At 39.3% G+C, this 17,718-nt stretch overlaps 1 protein-coding gene across 6 annotated transcripts in view; it reads right to left on the reverse strand.

Moving 5' to 3' along the window:
• Nucleotides 1–210: 210 nt before the first annotated feature.
• The window catches only part of mtmr4 (myotubularin related protein 4), a 53,052-nt gene continuing 35,544 nt past the window's right edge, over nucleotides 211–17,718 (reverse strand). For 5 of the 6 annotated variants that reach the window (XM_027132878.2, XM_027132880.2, XM_027132882.2 and 2 more), the window contains 17 exons: nucleotides 16,284–16,400; nucleotides 14,319–14,348; nucleotides 12,728–12,810; nucleotides 11,562–11,728; nucleotides 11,306–11,402; nucleotides 10,003–10,116; nucleotides 9,667–9,851; nucleotides 8,174–8,302; nucleotides 7,325–7,436; nucleotides 6,569–6,764; nucleotides 5,739–5,924; nucleotides 5,156–5,326; nucleotides 4,820–4,974; nucleotides 3,345–4,428; nucleotides 3,139–3,249; nucleotides 2,720–2,808; nucleotides 211–2,405 (listed from right to left, as the gene is read on the reverse strand). In XM_027132878.2, the coding sequence (XP_026988679.1) occupies nucleotides 2,228–2,405; nucleotides 2,720–2,808; nucleotides 3,139–3,249; nucleotides 3,345–4,428; nucleotides 4,820–4,974; nucleotides 5,156–5,326; nucleotides 5,739–5,924; nucleotides 6,569–6,764; nucleotides 7,325–7,436; nucleotides 8,174–8,302; nucleotides 9,667–9,851; nucleotides 10,003–10,116; nucleotides 11,306–11,402; nucleotides 11,562–11,728; nucleotides 12,728–12,810; nucleotides 14,319–14,348; nucleotides 16,284–16,400 (3,204 nt within the window). In that variant the 3' untranslated portion in view covers nucleotides 211–2,227. The remainder of the gene's footprint in view (nucleotides 2,406–2,719; nucleotides 2,809–3,138; nucleotides 3,250–3,344; nucleotides 4,429–4,819; nucleotides 4,975–5,155; nucleotides 5,327–5,738; nucleotides 5,925–6,568; nucleotides 6,765–7,324; nucleotides 7,437–8,173; nucleotides 8,303–9,666; nucleotides 9,852–10,002; nucleotides 10,117–11,305; nucleotides 11,403–11,561; nucleotides 11,729–12,727; nucleotides 12,811–14,318; nucleotides 14,349–16,283; nucleotides 16,401–17,718) is intronic. The other variant, XM_047809116.1, reaches the window with a different exon arrangement.

Below are 17,718 nucleotides of genomic sequence, written 5' to 3' on the forward strand. Positions count from 1 at the left end.
CACAACAATAAATATAGCTAAGCAGATTGAGAGTATGACATTGTTTAATAAATAAAAATTGTTAACATGACACAAATTAATGTTCTGTAGGCGAAATTAAACACTTAATAACTAGATACTGAAATTCAAGCTGTGTGTATAATGCATTTATAGTAGATTAGATTTTTTTGTATTATTTTCTGTAAATAAAAAAAAGAAAAATAAGGAATGGCAGATTCCACAGACTTTATTTATTTATTTATTTGCGCCATGGGATTGGATTTGAACAGTGCAATTCTTTACAACATTAACTGTGACAAATTCCAGCCACTAGTACAGATAATATTACAGTGGGTTTGGTTGACTTTTTCTAAATCAAAAGTGTTCCTTCATCATCTTGCCATTTGAAAGAAAAAAAAAACTATCATTAGGCATCAAGAGAACCTCTGAAAATATTCACTTGCTAAGTATTCGTACCATTATACGTTTAGTCATTACTGATAAGTGACATGGTGCATTCCAAGAGAGAAGGAAAAAATCTAAATGAAAATAAATGGCACTAGTATTTCAAGGAACACAGTAAAACAATGTCCACCTACTAACCACTTGTGAAAGAAAAAATCATTTTTTTTGTTGTTGTTTTTGAGGGTTTATGTAATGCTAATATTCCAATCCAGAGAACTTTACTCAGGTCTGAATAATTCGAATGATCTGAACCCTGAACTTACTGAATATCCCATCATTTGCTCCCTGTGTTTTTCAACACTGTTTTTAACATGCCAAGAAATGTTTAGTTTAAGTGACTGTCGTTTTCGTACAGCCCATTTTTATTCATTTTAGTAAGCTAGTATACTAATCAGCTAACATGACATTTTTAACAGTTATTAAAAAGGTGCCATTTTGGATTTTTAGTGCCAATTATATAATTTATATATAATTATAAACCACTGATTCACGATATTGCAGTATGACCGATCGGTCAGTTTTACTTCTTAAAGTTCTCGTTTAACCCTTTTCTTAAAAAAACAAAACAAAACAAAACAAAAAAAAACAGCATAAAGCACAATTAGGTTAAACAGAATTGTAATTCACATAACAGGCAGTAAAGGGCTTAAAGATTATAAATCGCACCTTCAAACTATTTTATCCTCCTTCTTGTATGTTAATCTGTAAAACATTAAAGGTGGCAATTAGGATTCGACCAAACGGACAAGAGCATGTTAAGAACAGTATTGCAACAAGGAAGAACAGTGCAACATTGCTACAGTATCCTTTAGCATGCACTCTCTCTCTCTCTCTCTCTCTCCAATATGGGCAGAAGAAACAAGCACCTCCCATCACATGGATCGTGTTCGTTTGTCTCCCTCCTTTGTACAGCAGCTCATTTACACAATGACAACCTCCTACCAATACAAAGATTATTTTCCACACTATAACTGGCCTTAGTTCAGCTTCAATGGCAACATTGATCTCTTCCATGACTCCTTTCAGACATACAAAAAGGCCAAAGAAATAAAAAAAAAAAAGAAAAGAAAGAAATGCTACATTCAAGTTCAGACCACAGAGTAAACAAACCGTACATTTTCTCCCTTTCGCCCTCGGTTTGGTCTCAGATTTCCCTCAAATTTACAACAGCTTAGAGTGCACAAAATAATGGTACAAAATTAGTTTTCTTTTAAATACTGTAGCAGCAGCATCATCTTTTATACGGCAAGCCTCTGGGTGGAGCACGAGACCATGGAGTCACTGGCTTCAAGGGCAGACAAGAGATTGTCCTCTAAAGATTTTTTGTATTGGTGTTTGGTTTTAATACAAGCTCGAGAGGGCTAAATCGGTGTCCGTACCATGACACAGACTTCTACAGAGTTATGGATATAATGAGACTTCTTTATGAGATGAAAAAGCTTTTCACATTAGGGCCATTTTAGTCACAGTGCCCTCTGGCGGATGTTTCACCAGAACGATTTCTCCATCAACCAGAAAGGAGAGTAGTTCAACTCAGTTCAGCTCCTCTGTGTGATTAAAAAAAATCTTCACCTCTTTCTCTTTTTCAGACTTTAAGTCGTCAATCCGTTCTCTGACAGTTTTTGCTTGCCCACTTCCTCGCAGTGCTTTAGCGCACAACAACCCATGAATCCTCACTAACCGGTGTGGGCGTTGCGTCTCTGCCAAAAACAGCAGGTGACTCTCATGGCACCTACATAAGGGGGCCTGGAAAGCCCACAGGGTGGGAATTTGATTAACACACTCAGCTCGAGGCTGTGGCGATGGGCTTTTTGAGCTGTTGCGAGCGAAGTTCCCGCGTTCGACTCTCCAGCAGCAGGTCATAGCACGAGTTGCACACCAGCACTGGATCGTACAGCTGCTGATCGGGGATGGGCAACTTCAAGTGGCAGCAGTCTTTACAGAACACGTTTCCACAGTTCCTGTTAAGACAGACATATTCTTTTAGTTAATATCTGAATGCTTGCGTAATATTTTTTATTAAATAATCAACATTATAATCATTTAAAATGTCTGTCGGCAAGAAACAAAATTACTATCACAAGTGCATCATAATGTTCACAAGGTCTATTTGTAAAAAAAATAAAAATAAAAGGATATGGAATAAACACTTCAGCAAAATATTATAGAAACCTTATATTTTAGATTTTTACCAATTAAACCTTTTGCCTCTTCGCTCATTATCATCACACTAATTTAAAACACAGTGTGGTGCATTTTGGATTAATGGTTTTACCTGCAGTGATGTCGTCTCTTAGCAATCCAGAACTCGCTGTCACAGTTGAAGCAATGTGTGGCCATATGGTCTGGAACCCATCTGGTAACCTGTGCGAGGGTCAGAAGGAGATTTGGGCTCAGATTTAACACCCTAATGATGTACAAAATGACTCAAATACAAGTCCACATGGCTGAGATATGACAAACGCTTATAAAGCACAGAAATTATCCTTAATTTTTAGAAAATGTCCTCATACAATTCTTGAGCTTAATGCTGCTTTACAGTTTAATCCTTTTCATCCAGTTAAACTATTAAATTTCCATCACTTTCCAGAAGCATGAATCACATTTAAAAACTCCAACATCCTTGGTTATTTGTGCAGTTTTATTTTATAGTAAATTCAAAGACTACAAAGTTAAATTTCAAAAGAGACTCACCTCAGTATCCTTTCTCTCCACTCGATCCCAGCTGCCCTCACTTAGGCGGTCTTCGCTGTGGGCCGAGAGAGAGTCCTCTTCGTCACCATCGTCAGACTCTCGGAGGCATGTCTAACGAAACAAGGAGACGGGAGAGATTAGCAAATAAAAAAAAAATAATCCAAAATGTATTCCTCGCCCTTTGTAATTACTGGGGTGTCACTCACAATGTCATCCTCGTAATAGATGTCTGGCTCGGATGGTGGCGAGCTGTTTTGCCTGCTCTCCAGTTTCATCTGCAGCTGCTTGACCTGCCGCCGCAGCACCTCCACTTCCTGCTTGTAGCTAGCCTCGATCTGGCGTAGGCGTTGCTGCACGGCATCCAGCGGCACTGGCAGGCCGTCATCGTCCACACAGTGAGATGAAGGCGGAATTTGCCGGAACGATGGTCCCAGGGCTGAGGAGAAGGATGAAGTGCACAGTGCAGCATTTTTCACCGCTGACATCCAACCAAGCTGGACCGGACTACTCAGATTTCGTGGCCCTTCTCTGTACCCTCCGTTGGTACTACTAGACTGGGCACGGAGAAGTTTCTTAACACTCTGAGTCCACTTTTCATCATTTGTAGACAGGGCGGAGACCTTTTGAACAGAATGCAGGTCGGCTACAGTGCCATACTCATCCTTTATGGTTTCAGTGGAATCCTCCAAGTGGACAAGTGTAGTGAGTTTTTTGATCTCTAAAAGCTCCCCAGCGGTAGGTGAAGGGAAGTCGAGCGTCTCGGCGGTGCACTCTTCCTTCTCTATGCCATTTGAGATCGGTGCATTAGGGGGATCCTCAGTAGTAGTGAATGGGAAAGTGGTACTAACAGTCCTAGCCTGCTCTTGCTGTGGTGATGGTGGAAGTGTAGGGCTGGTGTTCTGAAGCAAAGTCTGGTGTAAAATGGGTGGGGCTTGTGACACCGGAGAAACCGGGTCTAATGTTAAGGGATGAGGCAAGGATGGCAGAGGCTGTGTGGTGAGACATGGTTCTGGGCTGTTATCCACACAGCTTTCCTGATAAGACTCAGAGGAGGGTGAGGGTGGCGTCTCCTCACACGTATCCACCTCCTGGTCATCACAAGACAATTTGATGTCAGAGGTAAACTCTAAGTTGTCTGTAAAACTGCCACCCTGGCCCATCATAGGCTCCAGATGTGGCCTTCCCTCTTGGCAGTGCTTGTTGAGGTTAGGATCACTGGAGGTGCGTGTGAGGGCTAAGCCGTTTTCAAAAGCGCTCACCAAGTTGTCCATTGAACGCGTCTTAGGTAGCCTGTAACAAAAAAATACAACAACCCTGTAGTTTCCATTAAAATGCTAAACACTGGTATCCTAAATTTAAACTAATTGTTTTTTTTAAATACTAATTTTAATAGTGTGTGCAATGGTGATGTAACAAATCTAAAAACATTGTAATTAATCTAAATGTATAGCAGGCAAAACGGAGAATTTTATTTTTAATACATTAAATGTTCATCATGAAATGAATTATTCTTGAATTGATATATAAAATAATTGTATAATTATAAGTACCATTCTGTTTTATAGTGTTATTTTCTTCTGATGTTCTGCTATGATAGCTGTCCAGATGAGGACATATCTGCACAAGCCGTATCCTATTTTAGCTTTAGTTCTCTGATCAGAATAAATACTGCTGTACTGACCTGTCGAGAGAGCGCGAGGTGAGCTCCTCTCCCTGAGATGAGGGGCTCAGGTAGATGTCCATAGTGTCCTCGGCTGCGGTGCATGGGGACGAGGTGGGCAGATACACAGCAGTCCACAACTGCAACGCTCGCGTGTGACACACAGGCTGCAAGATCTGTCGCGGGGTTAGAGGTTGCAAAAAGTTAGTCCAGATGCATTGTGTCGTCACGTCCAGTCAAAATCTACTCGAACTCTTAAAGGTGAAAGATGATTATTAAAATCAATCAATGCATACAATAAATCAGCACTGCACTATTTTTTCCTGTTAAATAGCTTGTTAAAAACTAGAGGATTACCACATCATGGCAGGGGATGTAGAGAAAGTTTTGAAAGTTCTTGTTGTCGGCACGGAGCAGCGACCAGACAGAGCATGTCCGCTTGTAGACGTTTCGGGATTCTCGCTCTCGGGCGTTATTACACAGGAATGTTCCATATAGACACGAGTACGTGTGCTGCACCAGCTTCACCTGCAACACATTTGCATTGGTCCTGGTTAAGTATTATCCCCCCATTTTATATCTCAAGTTTCATCATTTGCCAAATGCAGAGGTCTTTATATCCATCCTTCTCACTCTTTCATTTTTCTTACATCTCTACTAATATAAACAAATGGATTAAGGATGTGAAAATGTTCAATTTAAAGTCTTCTGTCTAAATTTGATTATATATTTTTCAGCAAAACAATCGATACTGTTTTTATGTTTTTTTAAACAATTACAAATGATCACACCAAGAACAGTACAGCCTTAAGAAACAGAATAAACAATCTACTTATAATTGCAACAATCCAAACAAGGTACGAGAAGAATTGTGAGACCGTTGGAATTTAGTATGGGAGCAAATAGATAAAATAAATGGGTCAATGCAGAGGACACGCACCAGAAAGGCCTCAGTGAACTCAAATAGGCAGGGAAACTGTTTTAAGAGCTGATGGACGCAGTCCAGCCACTGTAGGAAAACCGGGCACTGCTCGTTGACGTCCTCAGCGTTCTCGCCGTGGCCACAGCGGTCCGCAAACTTGTGACCGAAATCCAGCCACTCCGTTTCCACCAGCACCTGGAAACCCTGTTGAGATTAAAGAAATGTGGCTCAAAGTCACGCAATAACAGTATTTGCTTTTTAACAGCACTATTATTATACAACACGGCAGGGAAAAGGACAGTGGGAATCAAAACTGCAAATGCATTCTGAAAGACAAATAAGGGAACGATCATCAGACAACAGGATTTTAACTCAAGTGACAGCACCAAGTGTGCTGAAAACATGTAAAATAACATTAAAAAGATAATTATACTGAATACAAGAGTCCTGGTTACAAATCTAGAGTATGTGAGTATCGAGGTGTGATAATTAACTGAATCAATGGTTCGACTTTTGAGTGCGTTTCCTCCCAATAGGAAACAGATTATATAGACGTAGCAAATAAAAGAATTCAGATTTAAATAGAGACTTTTGATCTGGCTTTAACTCAATATTGAATATATTCTTTCATGAAAGCTCAGTAATCCCCCAAATAAAAGGTGATTTCATTCAGTTTGCTTATCTGTGCACCAATGTGTCCTTTAGTTTATCCTCATGCACTGTGTACTTAGGTGATGTTGGTAACTATATAGTAGGCGCTGTGTTTATTGTGTTGTAATGTATCCTGTTCTCTGTATTTCAGCCTTTTATTCATGCATTTCTAGATTTTCTTACAGATTTCATTTTACCTCAATAGTTCTGTAGTAGGGGTCAAGCAGGACCTTGGCAAGTGCGACGATCTGTGGTGTGCGGTCCCAGCCATCAGAGCAGTGCACGAGCACCGGACGTCCGTCCCTCTCCACGGCGGAGCTCACCAGAGTGGCTGCCTTCAGCATGACAGACAGGTGCTGCAGCCAGCGTGTACTCTCTAGTGCAGATAGCCAGCTGTGACAAAATAGAACAATAATTTTTACATATTATTAGAAATATACGTCTTCAGATAATAATAATAATAAAAAAAAAACTCTTTTGGATGTACAGCCTTTCGCTACAGCAGTCTGGCATCTAGTATTGATAATTAATATCCCTGCAATCGGCCTAAACAAGGCCTCGTGAAAAAGTCCTACCTAACGCTAACCTTTAAAGTGCAAAGGAATATGTCAGCATCTCTGAGCCCAATTTAGGCCTGTCCCAGTTAATCTGAACCATGCCACAGAGAAAGAAATACTGAATAAAAACTAAGTGGAATCCACCATAAATATTTGGTAGCGTACGGCTGAGAATATTTAGTCTTCTTACTAGCTCTGAGCCACAAATAAAATGTACTTAGTTAAAGAGCTAATTGTAAGAATAAGCAAATATTCATCATCGACATGTTAAGATGAAAGTACATTAAAATATAGTTGTCATTTTAACAATTTATATATGATACTATTGTTGTTGCTGATACTTTATTAGCAAACCATGGTATTGAAGGTGACAAAAGGTCAGCAGTGTATACTCACTTGCCCGGATCAGGGATTTGACTGCACACAGCTCTTAGAGACTGGAAACTGTTCCTGATGGAGTGGATATTAGCCATGCCCATGAACATCACCTCACAGTTTGGGTAGTACTCTACAGACACACACACACACACACACACACACAATGTTAAAACACAGTGAAACTCAGCGGTGATATAAACTTAAATCATTTAGAACCACGTCACGGTTATAAAATGTTCTGGTAATGGTAGAATCCAGAGATGAAACAAAACTGAAAGCTTGATTGTGATCAGATTGGGTTAATTGATCATTTCCAATGATGATGCAATTGGTGCATCATCAGTAGAAGTTTAAGGCAGTCAGGCTGGTGTTATAATCTTGTTCTGACGCTCAGCTAAGGGGCTTTTAGCCTTCAATTCGTCTCAATTTTATAAGAATTATAGTACTTCAATTATTTTCAAAAGAGAGGCAGACAAGGAAGGTGAAGCAACATGGGGCAGAGCAGCAGATGGTGAAGCGGCGGGTTTAATCCAGCAGACTATTGCGTGTGCCTGACAGGAGAATGCAGCCAAAAGGTTTCCCATTGCAGATGCAGAGACGAGCAGAGCACAGAATGACTTGTAGCATCTCGTGTAAAAAGCCCTTTATACCCAAATAACCCTTCAAAGCGACCTGTCTGACATGTTCTGCTTGTGCTAAAATTAGACAGGCTGAAAAGAAACCACTGAATTTGCTTGTCATATGCTGTATCGCAGCATGGCAGCTAATGACTCACGGCACAGCTGTGCACCAACATGTCTCCACCCAGGAGAACTGTCCCCTGTGTGAACTCGGAGTGTGTATGTGGGGATAAAGACTGCTGCTTACCTTCACACTCACAGCCACCCCCCTTGGCGCGATTGGCCACTGCGGCAGTGTAGGATCGCGCATCCAGGATAAGCAGCTTCTGTGGTGCAGTGCTGGCATCAGGACCTGAACCCACAGCAAGGGATGAGTCTGAGAGACAAGAGAGTGTGGGAAAAAAGACAAACAAAATAAAACATTAATTGGCTCTGGAAAAACCTTAATTAACCACATTAACCAGCAAAACAGAGTCTACAACTAACTAAACTTCATAAATAATTGGATAACTGCGGAAAGCTGAAAATGATCAGCTTGTCTGACGAGCATTGAGGAAACGTATTAAGGGATAAACTCCTGGTGATGATAAATAGGTGGATTAAAGAATTACATATCCTTAAGATCTAAAAGTAACTGGAGATTTAAAAATGCTTAAAATTTCAGAACTCATTTGGAACGAATGTTCGTTCCTTTTGGATGTCCGAGTGTGGAAAACAAAAAGGAAGGCCGATAATCACAAAGATGACCTTTCCAAAAGAGACACCCTAAATATTACAATAGGGTCATTAACAAAGCAGTCATTTCCACTTTGCCCCACTGCATCTGCTCCAAACAGCGACCCACTTGTCTTCAGTCCCCAGAAAAGTTTGTGCCCCTCTTTGTTAACTAATTACACATGGCTCGCGACCAAATCGCTATTCTTGCCTGAATAATCTATATGCCATTATTATCTGAGGGAACTGGAACCATTAGCGAATTAATTGGCACAGACACTGGAGTTTAATTGCAGATTCGGTTGCAGTTTAAAAAGGAGGAGAATGATCCTTGGCTTTCATCACATCAATTCCCATTAATTTACCATCAGTGGAAGAGCAATGAACATAAAACAGGACAGAGCACATTTATCTAACGCTGCAAAATTTCTGTCTGAACACAGGGTGAATGGGACTAGCAACTGTACATTATTCACATGATCCAAAGTTGTTATATTCCCAAAGTTTATACAGCTTAAGAAATATCGATATTTTCACCTCTCGCTGAAAGTCATGATAAAAAAAAAAAAAAGAAGAGCCTGTTATTTCTGAGGCGAGGATATTGTCTATACTCAGGAATATTCTGGATGGTACTTTACAGGTCTCCAGAGACCTCCAGAGAATCGATTTTAGTACAATTTCAGTTCAGGGTGTCACAACCTGATTACAAATCAATGTTTTGTGCATTTTATTTTTGCCTAAACTATGATTTAAATGACGTCCGTTTGGTGCTGTGCTCAATATTATTTTCCTCTGTCCCGAAAAGCACTATTTCCTGTATTTCCATTAGATCACATAGCCAAATGTACCAAAAATAAATATATTAAAAAAAATATTCTGACCAAATATTCTGCTAATGCTAAAATAAGTAACACTAAAGAGAAACCACACCATTTGCTTGTTGTAATGATTTCTGACACAGTGGTATGCTAACATTTCTACGCAGGGGCGTGGCACCCTGTTTAGCTTGTACAGTTGGAACATTACCGAAGTCGCAGTCGGAAGAATCGGCTCCTTCCCCTCGTGTCCTGCAGGATGCTCGGGCTCCAGGATCCAACACGCAGGCCTTGGCGATGGACGTTACCAAGTATTCGTCCTCGGTGTTCCTCCATCCCCACCAGCTGATCTCAGGTTGACTGCAGCGTGCTATCACAGCACCATTCTTCTGGTGTCTGAGACGAAGACAGAGGTTGAGAAGCCACACTACAAACCATTAAAAATTCTAAAAAGGTGTCTCCAACGGTTACATTACAAACATAACAGGAAGAAACCGAATCATTTTATGATGATGATGATTTTGATGATACTTTGTGTATACCTTACCTGTACACCACTACTGGAATTCTCTTCCAGGACCTGAAAGAGGCCACGCTGTCCAGTTCTTTATCTGTGATCCACACTGGCACTAGTATCTTCTGAGGGTAACTGGAACACAGTCTGATCATAGCAAGAAAAAAAAGGACAGATTTGAAGATTAATGCACTTTAATAAAATAAAACCAAATCAAACCAAAACTGAAAACATGATAATCCCTCTTTTTTCTCCCTAATTCGTTCGGGCTCATTCTAACTCTCCCCTGTCACACTACAGCAGATGGGGAGGGAGAGGTAAATGCATGCATCCTATAAGACACACCTTTAACTCCCAGTAAACAATTTTCATCTGTGTCAACCAGAAGCCCAGAAAACTCATTTCTGAACAATTCCTACTTCTATTAGTTGTGGTTTTGTGTATTATTGCAATTACTCCAGCATTTTCCAACACAAGTTTTCTCTCTTTTTAACAGCATCTAAATATTTGTAGTCTTAGATTTTCCCCTTTAAAAACAAGGCAATACATAGTTTCTGTTCCATAAACAATAATAGGGCTGGACTTTATTCTCATAGGTCAATGAGTTTTCAAAGTGTTCAAGGTCAAGCGACCTTGTGATTGTTACTTTTGGAAGGCTCAAGTAAGATGAATTACTCTAGGGTGCTGGAAAGTGGGAAAAGTCAAGAGGAATGGCACCAATTCTGTTCAGTCAGACCGATGACCGCATTGTATTTAGTCTATTACCATGCTGATTGATTAATTCCCTCAAGGGGGTTCAGGAACATACTGTATAACACACAGGTTAATGAGAGAAAACTACAAGCAACAGCACACACACACACACACACACACACACAGAGAGGCTGGAGTGTGCTGCTGACACTGATCTCAGCAGGTCCTGGCCTGCTTTAATTATCTACAGCTATGGTACATCTATGGTACACACACACACACCCCTACTGTTCGTTCCCTTCAAGATGATTATCTCCATTTCATGGCATCTCCTCTGGGGCTCTGTGGTAGAACCTCCAGCTGATACACACAAACGTACCACGTGAGCTGGCTGTTTATAAGCCTGGGTTCCTCTTACTGTTTGTGTGCATGTGTTTATGTAACATCTTAATTCTGTCATCACCACACTTCAAAAACATACTCGTCTTGAAGCTAAATGTTGCAGCACAACCCTAAACTAATGCTTAGTTGAAGCAATTTTAGATTCCATCACAGCTTTCAATCGTTAAAAGTCAATCATCACAATACACAGCGAGTTTACACAAAAGACAACGATGAAAGATAGAAAGTTTGTGGATCATACTTGTAGTTGCTGTTGATGTCAGACACTCTCCAGGCGTTCTGCATGTCGAAGCCCATTCTCCTCACCTCCGTCTCCATCCTGTGACGAACATGATCGCCTGAGACGTGGAAGAAAGAAGCTGAATCAGTACAAATCTGGAGTGTTTCTAAAAATAAACATGATGCTCTGAATTAAAAAAATAAAATAAAAAAAAGGCAATGCACGTGTAGCATTTAGAGCCAAGTCCACAATTTAGTTTGTGTGTGTGAGTATATACCAGGCCTGCAGAGATGTAGGTGCTGATCTTCATCGTCAGCACAGCCCCCAAGGCTCCAAGCGTGATAGGCCAGAGCGAAAAGGTCCTCCAGACGGGAGGGGTGAGAAATAGCTCGATTTAGTCTCTTCAGCCACTCCTGACACTGCTTAAACGTGGAGAAGTGACACCTGAAGGACACAAACATCATCATCAAAAACTATCACCACCACAACACTGCTATTCAAATGTCATTTAGCAGAAAGTAAAATAATCCACTCTGCTAAGAAGGTCATCCAAAGTCTAACAGTTACTTCCATCATCCCTGGTCCAAATTGTATCTAGATATTTAGTTAAGTTAGTACGTGTGTGGTGTCACAGGTTGCTCTGTGCATACAGCGGGTCAGACCTTGCTGGTCTGTACTGTTATGAAAATGAAGCAATCCTGGCATGTAACGCTTACTGTGTCGATCCTTATGGGAGAGATAACACGATGAAGTGATAAGCAAAAGGCTGAACAGCTGAGCAGAGGATACAGTGCTCTAATCCAGAAAATGGGTTAGGATTTGGATTGAGGCTTAGTTCTGCATCAGAGCTATGAAGGGGGTTGATTGGAGGCCGCTTTTTTCCCTATTAATGTTTAATCCATGCACGAGTCAAAAAGCAGGGCTCAGGTCTTTTCATGTGTTCTGAAGCGTGGATTTGTCATTTCAATTGAAATCCTAATTATTTATGATTACTGAGAAGTATTATTATAAAGATGAATGTTAACTAGGATACAGAAGTTACATCACACTTCAAATCAATAAAAAAAAATTCATGTGCACAAAATGGCCGGCACGCAGTACTATCTGGTCGGAGACGGACTCAACAAACCTTGCTGTGTCTCTGGTAATTTTAAAACATGTTTCTCTCCAAATCAGTCGGGTTCTGATTTTCTCATGTACGAACCCACGTGAGGTACATATTAATGAAATACTGAGCTTGTGGCTTTTCTTCAAAAGTAAGTTCTCCGTCATGGCCGTTTTAAATAACTATTAGAGGTTGTGAGCATCTATTTGAAGTAGCCATGCCACTCCACAGCGACAGTGAAAAGAAACCACAAAACTTAGAATTGACATGATTTAAGTACATTTGAAGTTGGAACCTTTGTGCCTTTTATATATATATGTGTGTGTGTGTGTGTATACCTCACGACTTTGGAGTCCTTACAGATGATGTGCAGCTGGAACATATCCCTGCTCTCCACACCTTCAATCAGCCTGAGAGGCACCTACAACAAATCACAGTCAAGCAGCATGTTAAGGAAACAAGTAAACAGAGAAAACCCATCTTTTTTTTTTTTTTTTTTTAACAGGAAGTATGAGAGGAGCTGTATAGCGTGTATCTGAGTGGAAAAGCATGCTTTTGTGCTGATTAAATCCTGTTCTGTATCCTGAGTCCTGGCCTTGATTTCCAGGCATCAGCTGGAAATGTTGCTCCACTGAACTACTAATCGTCTTCTATACTGGTTGTTTCCGAGCGCATTTTAAACACAGGTGATCTAACTGGACAGAGGAGTTATGAGCAGGGATTTTCTGTGGTCAGTCAATCCACTCACTCCACTTTGTGCTGAAATTACACTGAATCCAGATCTCACTGTGGAAACATTAATAGATCTGGTGCTACGAATAGCTTATATACCAAAAACTAACAAACAAACAAACAAAAACAAATAAATAGAATTATTATCCTGGGAACTGCCTTATTCATTTATGGGCTTATTTCTTCTTCTTTTTTTTTATTTCATTGCTGTTTTAAATAACTCGAGTTGAAAGCATAATTTTGGACAATACTTCTCTTTACATATGCTATAATAAATAAGTGTGACATCACAAACTGGTTCTTACAAGACTTGAGGGTTTTACCCATTTTTCCACCAACAAAACATTTAGTTAACCGTATACCAGTAACATTGGAGGTCCAGTCAGTTAATGAATACCAACAGACAATTCTTGGGTTCTAGACAATTACGACTAACAAGATTGGGGTTGGGAATCTGTTCTATTTTACACCAAGATACTTTGGGGTTACTCAATTTTACAACAACAGAACTCTGTATTTTTGATCAACAGAAATTGGGATTCGAGTCGATTTTACACCAACAATAATTTTGGGCTGTATTTGATTTACAGCGAAAAAACTTGGAGGTTGCTTTTGACTTGACACTGCAAAAATGATCAATACCAAAAAAACAAACAAAAAAAAAATCTATGTTACTGATTCATATGCTTCATAATATTGGTCTGTGCAAATTTTCCATTTTTATCTATAAAAACAGAAACCTTGAAAAAACAAAAACCAACAACAAACCAACCAAAACTCTGTTTATATGAATACCTGAATCTCCATCAGGGTCCTACTAGTGCAATCTTGAGCAGGAACCATAAACCATGCAGCTTACTAGTGGCCCAATGGCCAGAGTTAAAAGTACCTTTTTTTATTAAAGAAAATAAATAAATAAAATAAAATAAAAAATATTGGGGTATGGGGAGACATGGGGTTTGGATGGGGAAACAAACAGAACTAAAACACTCCTCTTTGGAGGAGTTTTGGCTTTACTTTCTATACCAATAAACATGGATACAGAAAGAAGTCAAGAATTCTGGAACAACATTCTGCCTATGATTTCATACAGCCAATATATATATATATAAATATATATAAAAGTGGGAAATTGGTTGCAGAGAATTGGAAGTGAAGGATAAATGAAAAAGGGGCTGATGAGTGCAAAGTACTCACAGAGATCTCAGTGTCCACACCTGGGCACATCTACCACACAGCAGGACACAGACAGAGAGAGGGAGGGAGGAAGGGAGGAAGAAAAAGAAAGAAGGCAGGTGAGAAAATGGAAAAAAAAATATAAATAAAAAATAAATAAATAAAACGATGAGAACAGATTAAAAACACAAGGGGAAAAAATAAAGAAATGACTAAGAACAAAACTAAATAGAAAGACCATGCAACAGTGGGAATGAGTAAAAACAAGAGTAAATAAGCAGGCTGATGATTCTGTCTCATGCCTTAGACACACTCGGTTAAAGTGGGTAAGTGTAACAGTTAATCTCCCGAATCAGGCGGAGATGATGTGCTGGCTGGAAGTTTTCTAGTAATAACTTCAATAGAGATTTATTTAGCAGCTGCACCGTGTAAGTATATTATATACATATAAAATAATAATGAAACTTAGAATCGTTGATAGTTTGAAGGAGGCAGTTTTTTTTGGAGAAGACATGGAAGTGCTTTGGGAGGGGTCTCCAGTATTTCCAGAGAGCGCATGCTTACAGCTGTTAGTCATAACAGGAACTAGAAATTTATTAAAAGTATGACATCATTCTTTATTAAAATTCCATTTGGATTGTTGCAAGATTGCTGTGATATAAGGGGAATAAAAAAAGGAAAAAAACAAACAAACACACACCACAGTAAGTGCAACTCTAAGAAAACGACCCATGGTGGTAAAACCACATCTGCTCTTGTGCAAGCTTCAAGCATTTTTTTTTTCCTTTATCATTTTTCAATAATGACACATGCATTAATGGACACAAAAACAACCCACCATCAGTAACTATTTCTAATAGCTATTACAATCAGTATATAATAGTTCACATTAGAAAAATTGGACACACCGAATGCGGTGGAGATTCTCACAGCCGGTTATCAACAAAAACGGATCACTGTTAATTTGTTCCAGGGCAAGCGAGCTCAACATGACCTCATTTACCCTCTGGAGGGCCATGAATGACTTCTTAGATGAGACGATAAGCAAAGTCAAGAAATGGTTTAAATCAGACCTCTACAGGAATCCTCAAGTTAAATAAGATTTTTAGAAACGTAAAGTAGATTTAAAAAAAAAGAAAGAAGGTAAAATAAATAAATAAATGGCTTATTAAATCCATACAGAAAATAAACTCCTCCATTGTAAAGTTTGTGTATGGCAGAAAACGTTAATCCTAATTTAACCCAAGTCATTTAATATATATATATATAGAGAGATACAAGTGTCAAACTAAGCTAATTAGCCAACTAAACTGTGACATAACAGCACATTCATAATTAATGGTAAACAGTAGATTTGGTTGTCATGGTGGATTTTAGAGGTTGAAAATATGATGCAATCCAAGTCTCCGATACTGAAATCCTTCTCACCTCGGTGTGTGATAAATGCCAGCTGGTTTGATAGCAGTAAAGTGTTCACTTACCTATTTGAGATGGGAACTCATGCACATTTGTAGATCCTAATATTTTTAAAGCTATTATTTTTAATGGTGTATTGCTGTCCATGAGCCATTTTAACAGATTCTGACCATTAAAAAAAAAAAAAAAAATCTTTTTTTTTGTGGGAGTTTGAAGAAAACCTACTATTATTAAACACTAGGTTTAGGGCTGAAGTCACATAATAAATAACATGTAGAAACCTGGTTAATATTTACATATAATGATTAGCAGAGAAGGAAAACAGATGCTGCTTTAACTGCCGTCGTTGTACAGAGGAAAGGAAATAAATGGTGAGAAAAATGACAGCGGTTGCAATTTTAATTAGCTTTTAGGACTTAATTGAAATTTCCCTTCAAAAAAAAAAAAGAAAAGAAAATGTGCACATTCAGAAAAGAAAGAAAAAAAAGAAATGATCTTCCCCAAAAGCAGCAAACATGTCACGTTTGATCCGTGTGTGTGTGTCTGTCTGTGTGTCTGTCTGTCTCTTACATTGATAAGGGAATCTTTGAACTTAATGTGCAGTCTGTAGTTAGAGATGGCGATGATGGCATCATCTGCACGGCCCAGAAACTCCACCCCTTCTCCTTGAAGAGTCACGAAAGGCACCTGCAAGAAACAAACACACAGAAATACAGATTAAAGTGTAAAATATTGTTAAAAGTGCGATATTTCCTCACCTCCTCTGTCTCATGTCGAGTTTCCTTTTAAATGTTAAAGACGCACAGATGAGAAGCTGCTTTAACTGGTGGTGGTGGTGGGGTTTAATGCTGGGTCTTTATAAAGAAAAATAATGAAGGAACTAGAGCCGTATTCTGCAACATTGCAAATCCGTTTATCTTTAAAACGATGAGGTTATAATGTGTAGAAACACTTAAAAATATGACAAACCACATCTTTAACCTTAAAACTGAAAAGCCTACATAAGCTACAGTTCTACGTGGCGTAAAAAGGCTGACGTCAACCGATCAATCTGCACCGTTATAAATCACGGAGAAAAGAAAAGGTCAGAACACCACAACGGGGTGTATGTCGGCGACAGCTTGGAAACGACGCCTACTGCATTCCCACAGTTATCCCACTAACAAAGTGCAGCATTTTATACAACAAACCCACATACAAATTCAAACACAAAGTCTGACACGTTATGAATCATAAAAGGGAAAATAAAACCAAAGGATTTTCTATAGCGAGGTTTATTAGCCATCGAGCCCAAGTTGTGTAGCACACATTCCACACTACACACTAAGACTACCGAGCAAACTTGAAGCACTCTGTAGACTTTCCCTGTGAGTCTAATGAATCTGGATCTACTTGACCCCTTTATATGATGCCCGATGGCATCATCCATCCACAAACTGCAAATAAACAGGATCTCAAGCCTATGCCCATGGGGTCCTGTTGGCATGGTGTTAAGAAACCGGGCCTGCTTTTAAAACCCTCTAAACAGTGGAGAGCTTGAGCACTGTGTGTGCAGAGCAAGTTACCTCAGAAGCTGAAGGCAGACTAAACAAAGACGCGCTTGTGTCGAGCGTCTGGCTCTGTTGCACAAGGGCTTCTGAACATTTGCAAAAAAAAAAAAAAAAAGCCCAGTAAATCTGCAAAACATTTGGTCAGGTTTGGTTCAAATTAATGCATTTCAGCCACCTCTAGCCAGATTTAATGTGAAGCCACACACCAGTGGAAATGTCTAGCTTCTGCGGAAAGGCTGGAAAATTTTTCCTTTTTTAAATCTCATACACACCATTTCCGCTGGACAGGACTGTGAATGCATGGATACAGATACTACATACTATTAATTTCTCAGCTTCATTTTCTTGAGCAAATACAATGTTCTCATCTTCCTTAGGAAAATTACGAATGTGCACTGATTTGCTGACAATTTTTAGTATGCATTATTAGAGGAATCTGGTAGAAATCTTTGCGT

The sequence above is a fragment of the Tachysurus fulvidraco genome, chromosome 26 (genome assembly GCF_022655615.1).
Source record: "Tachysurus fulvidraco isolate hzauxx_2018 chromosome 26, HZAU_PFXX_2.0, whole genome shotgun sequence".
Taxonomy (NCBI): domain Eukaryota; kingdom Metazoa; phylum Chordata; class Actinopteri; order Siluriformes; family Bagridae; genus Tachysurus; species Tachysurus fulvidraco.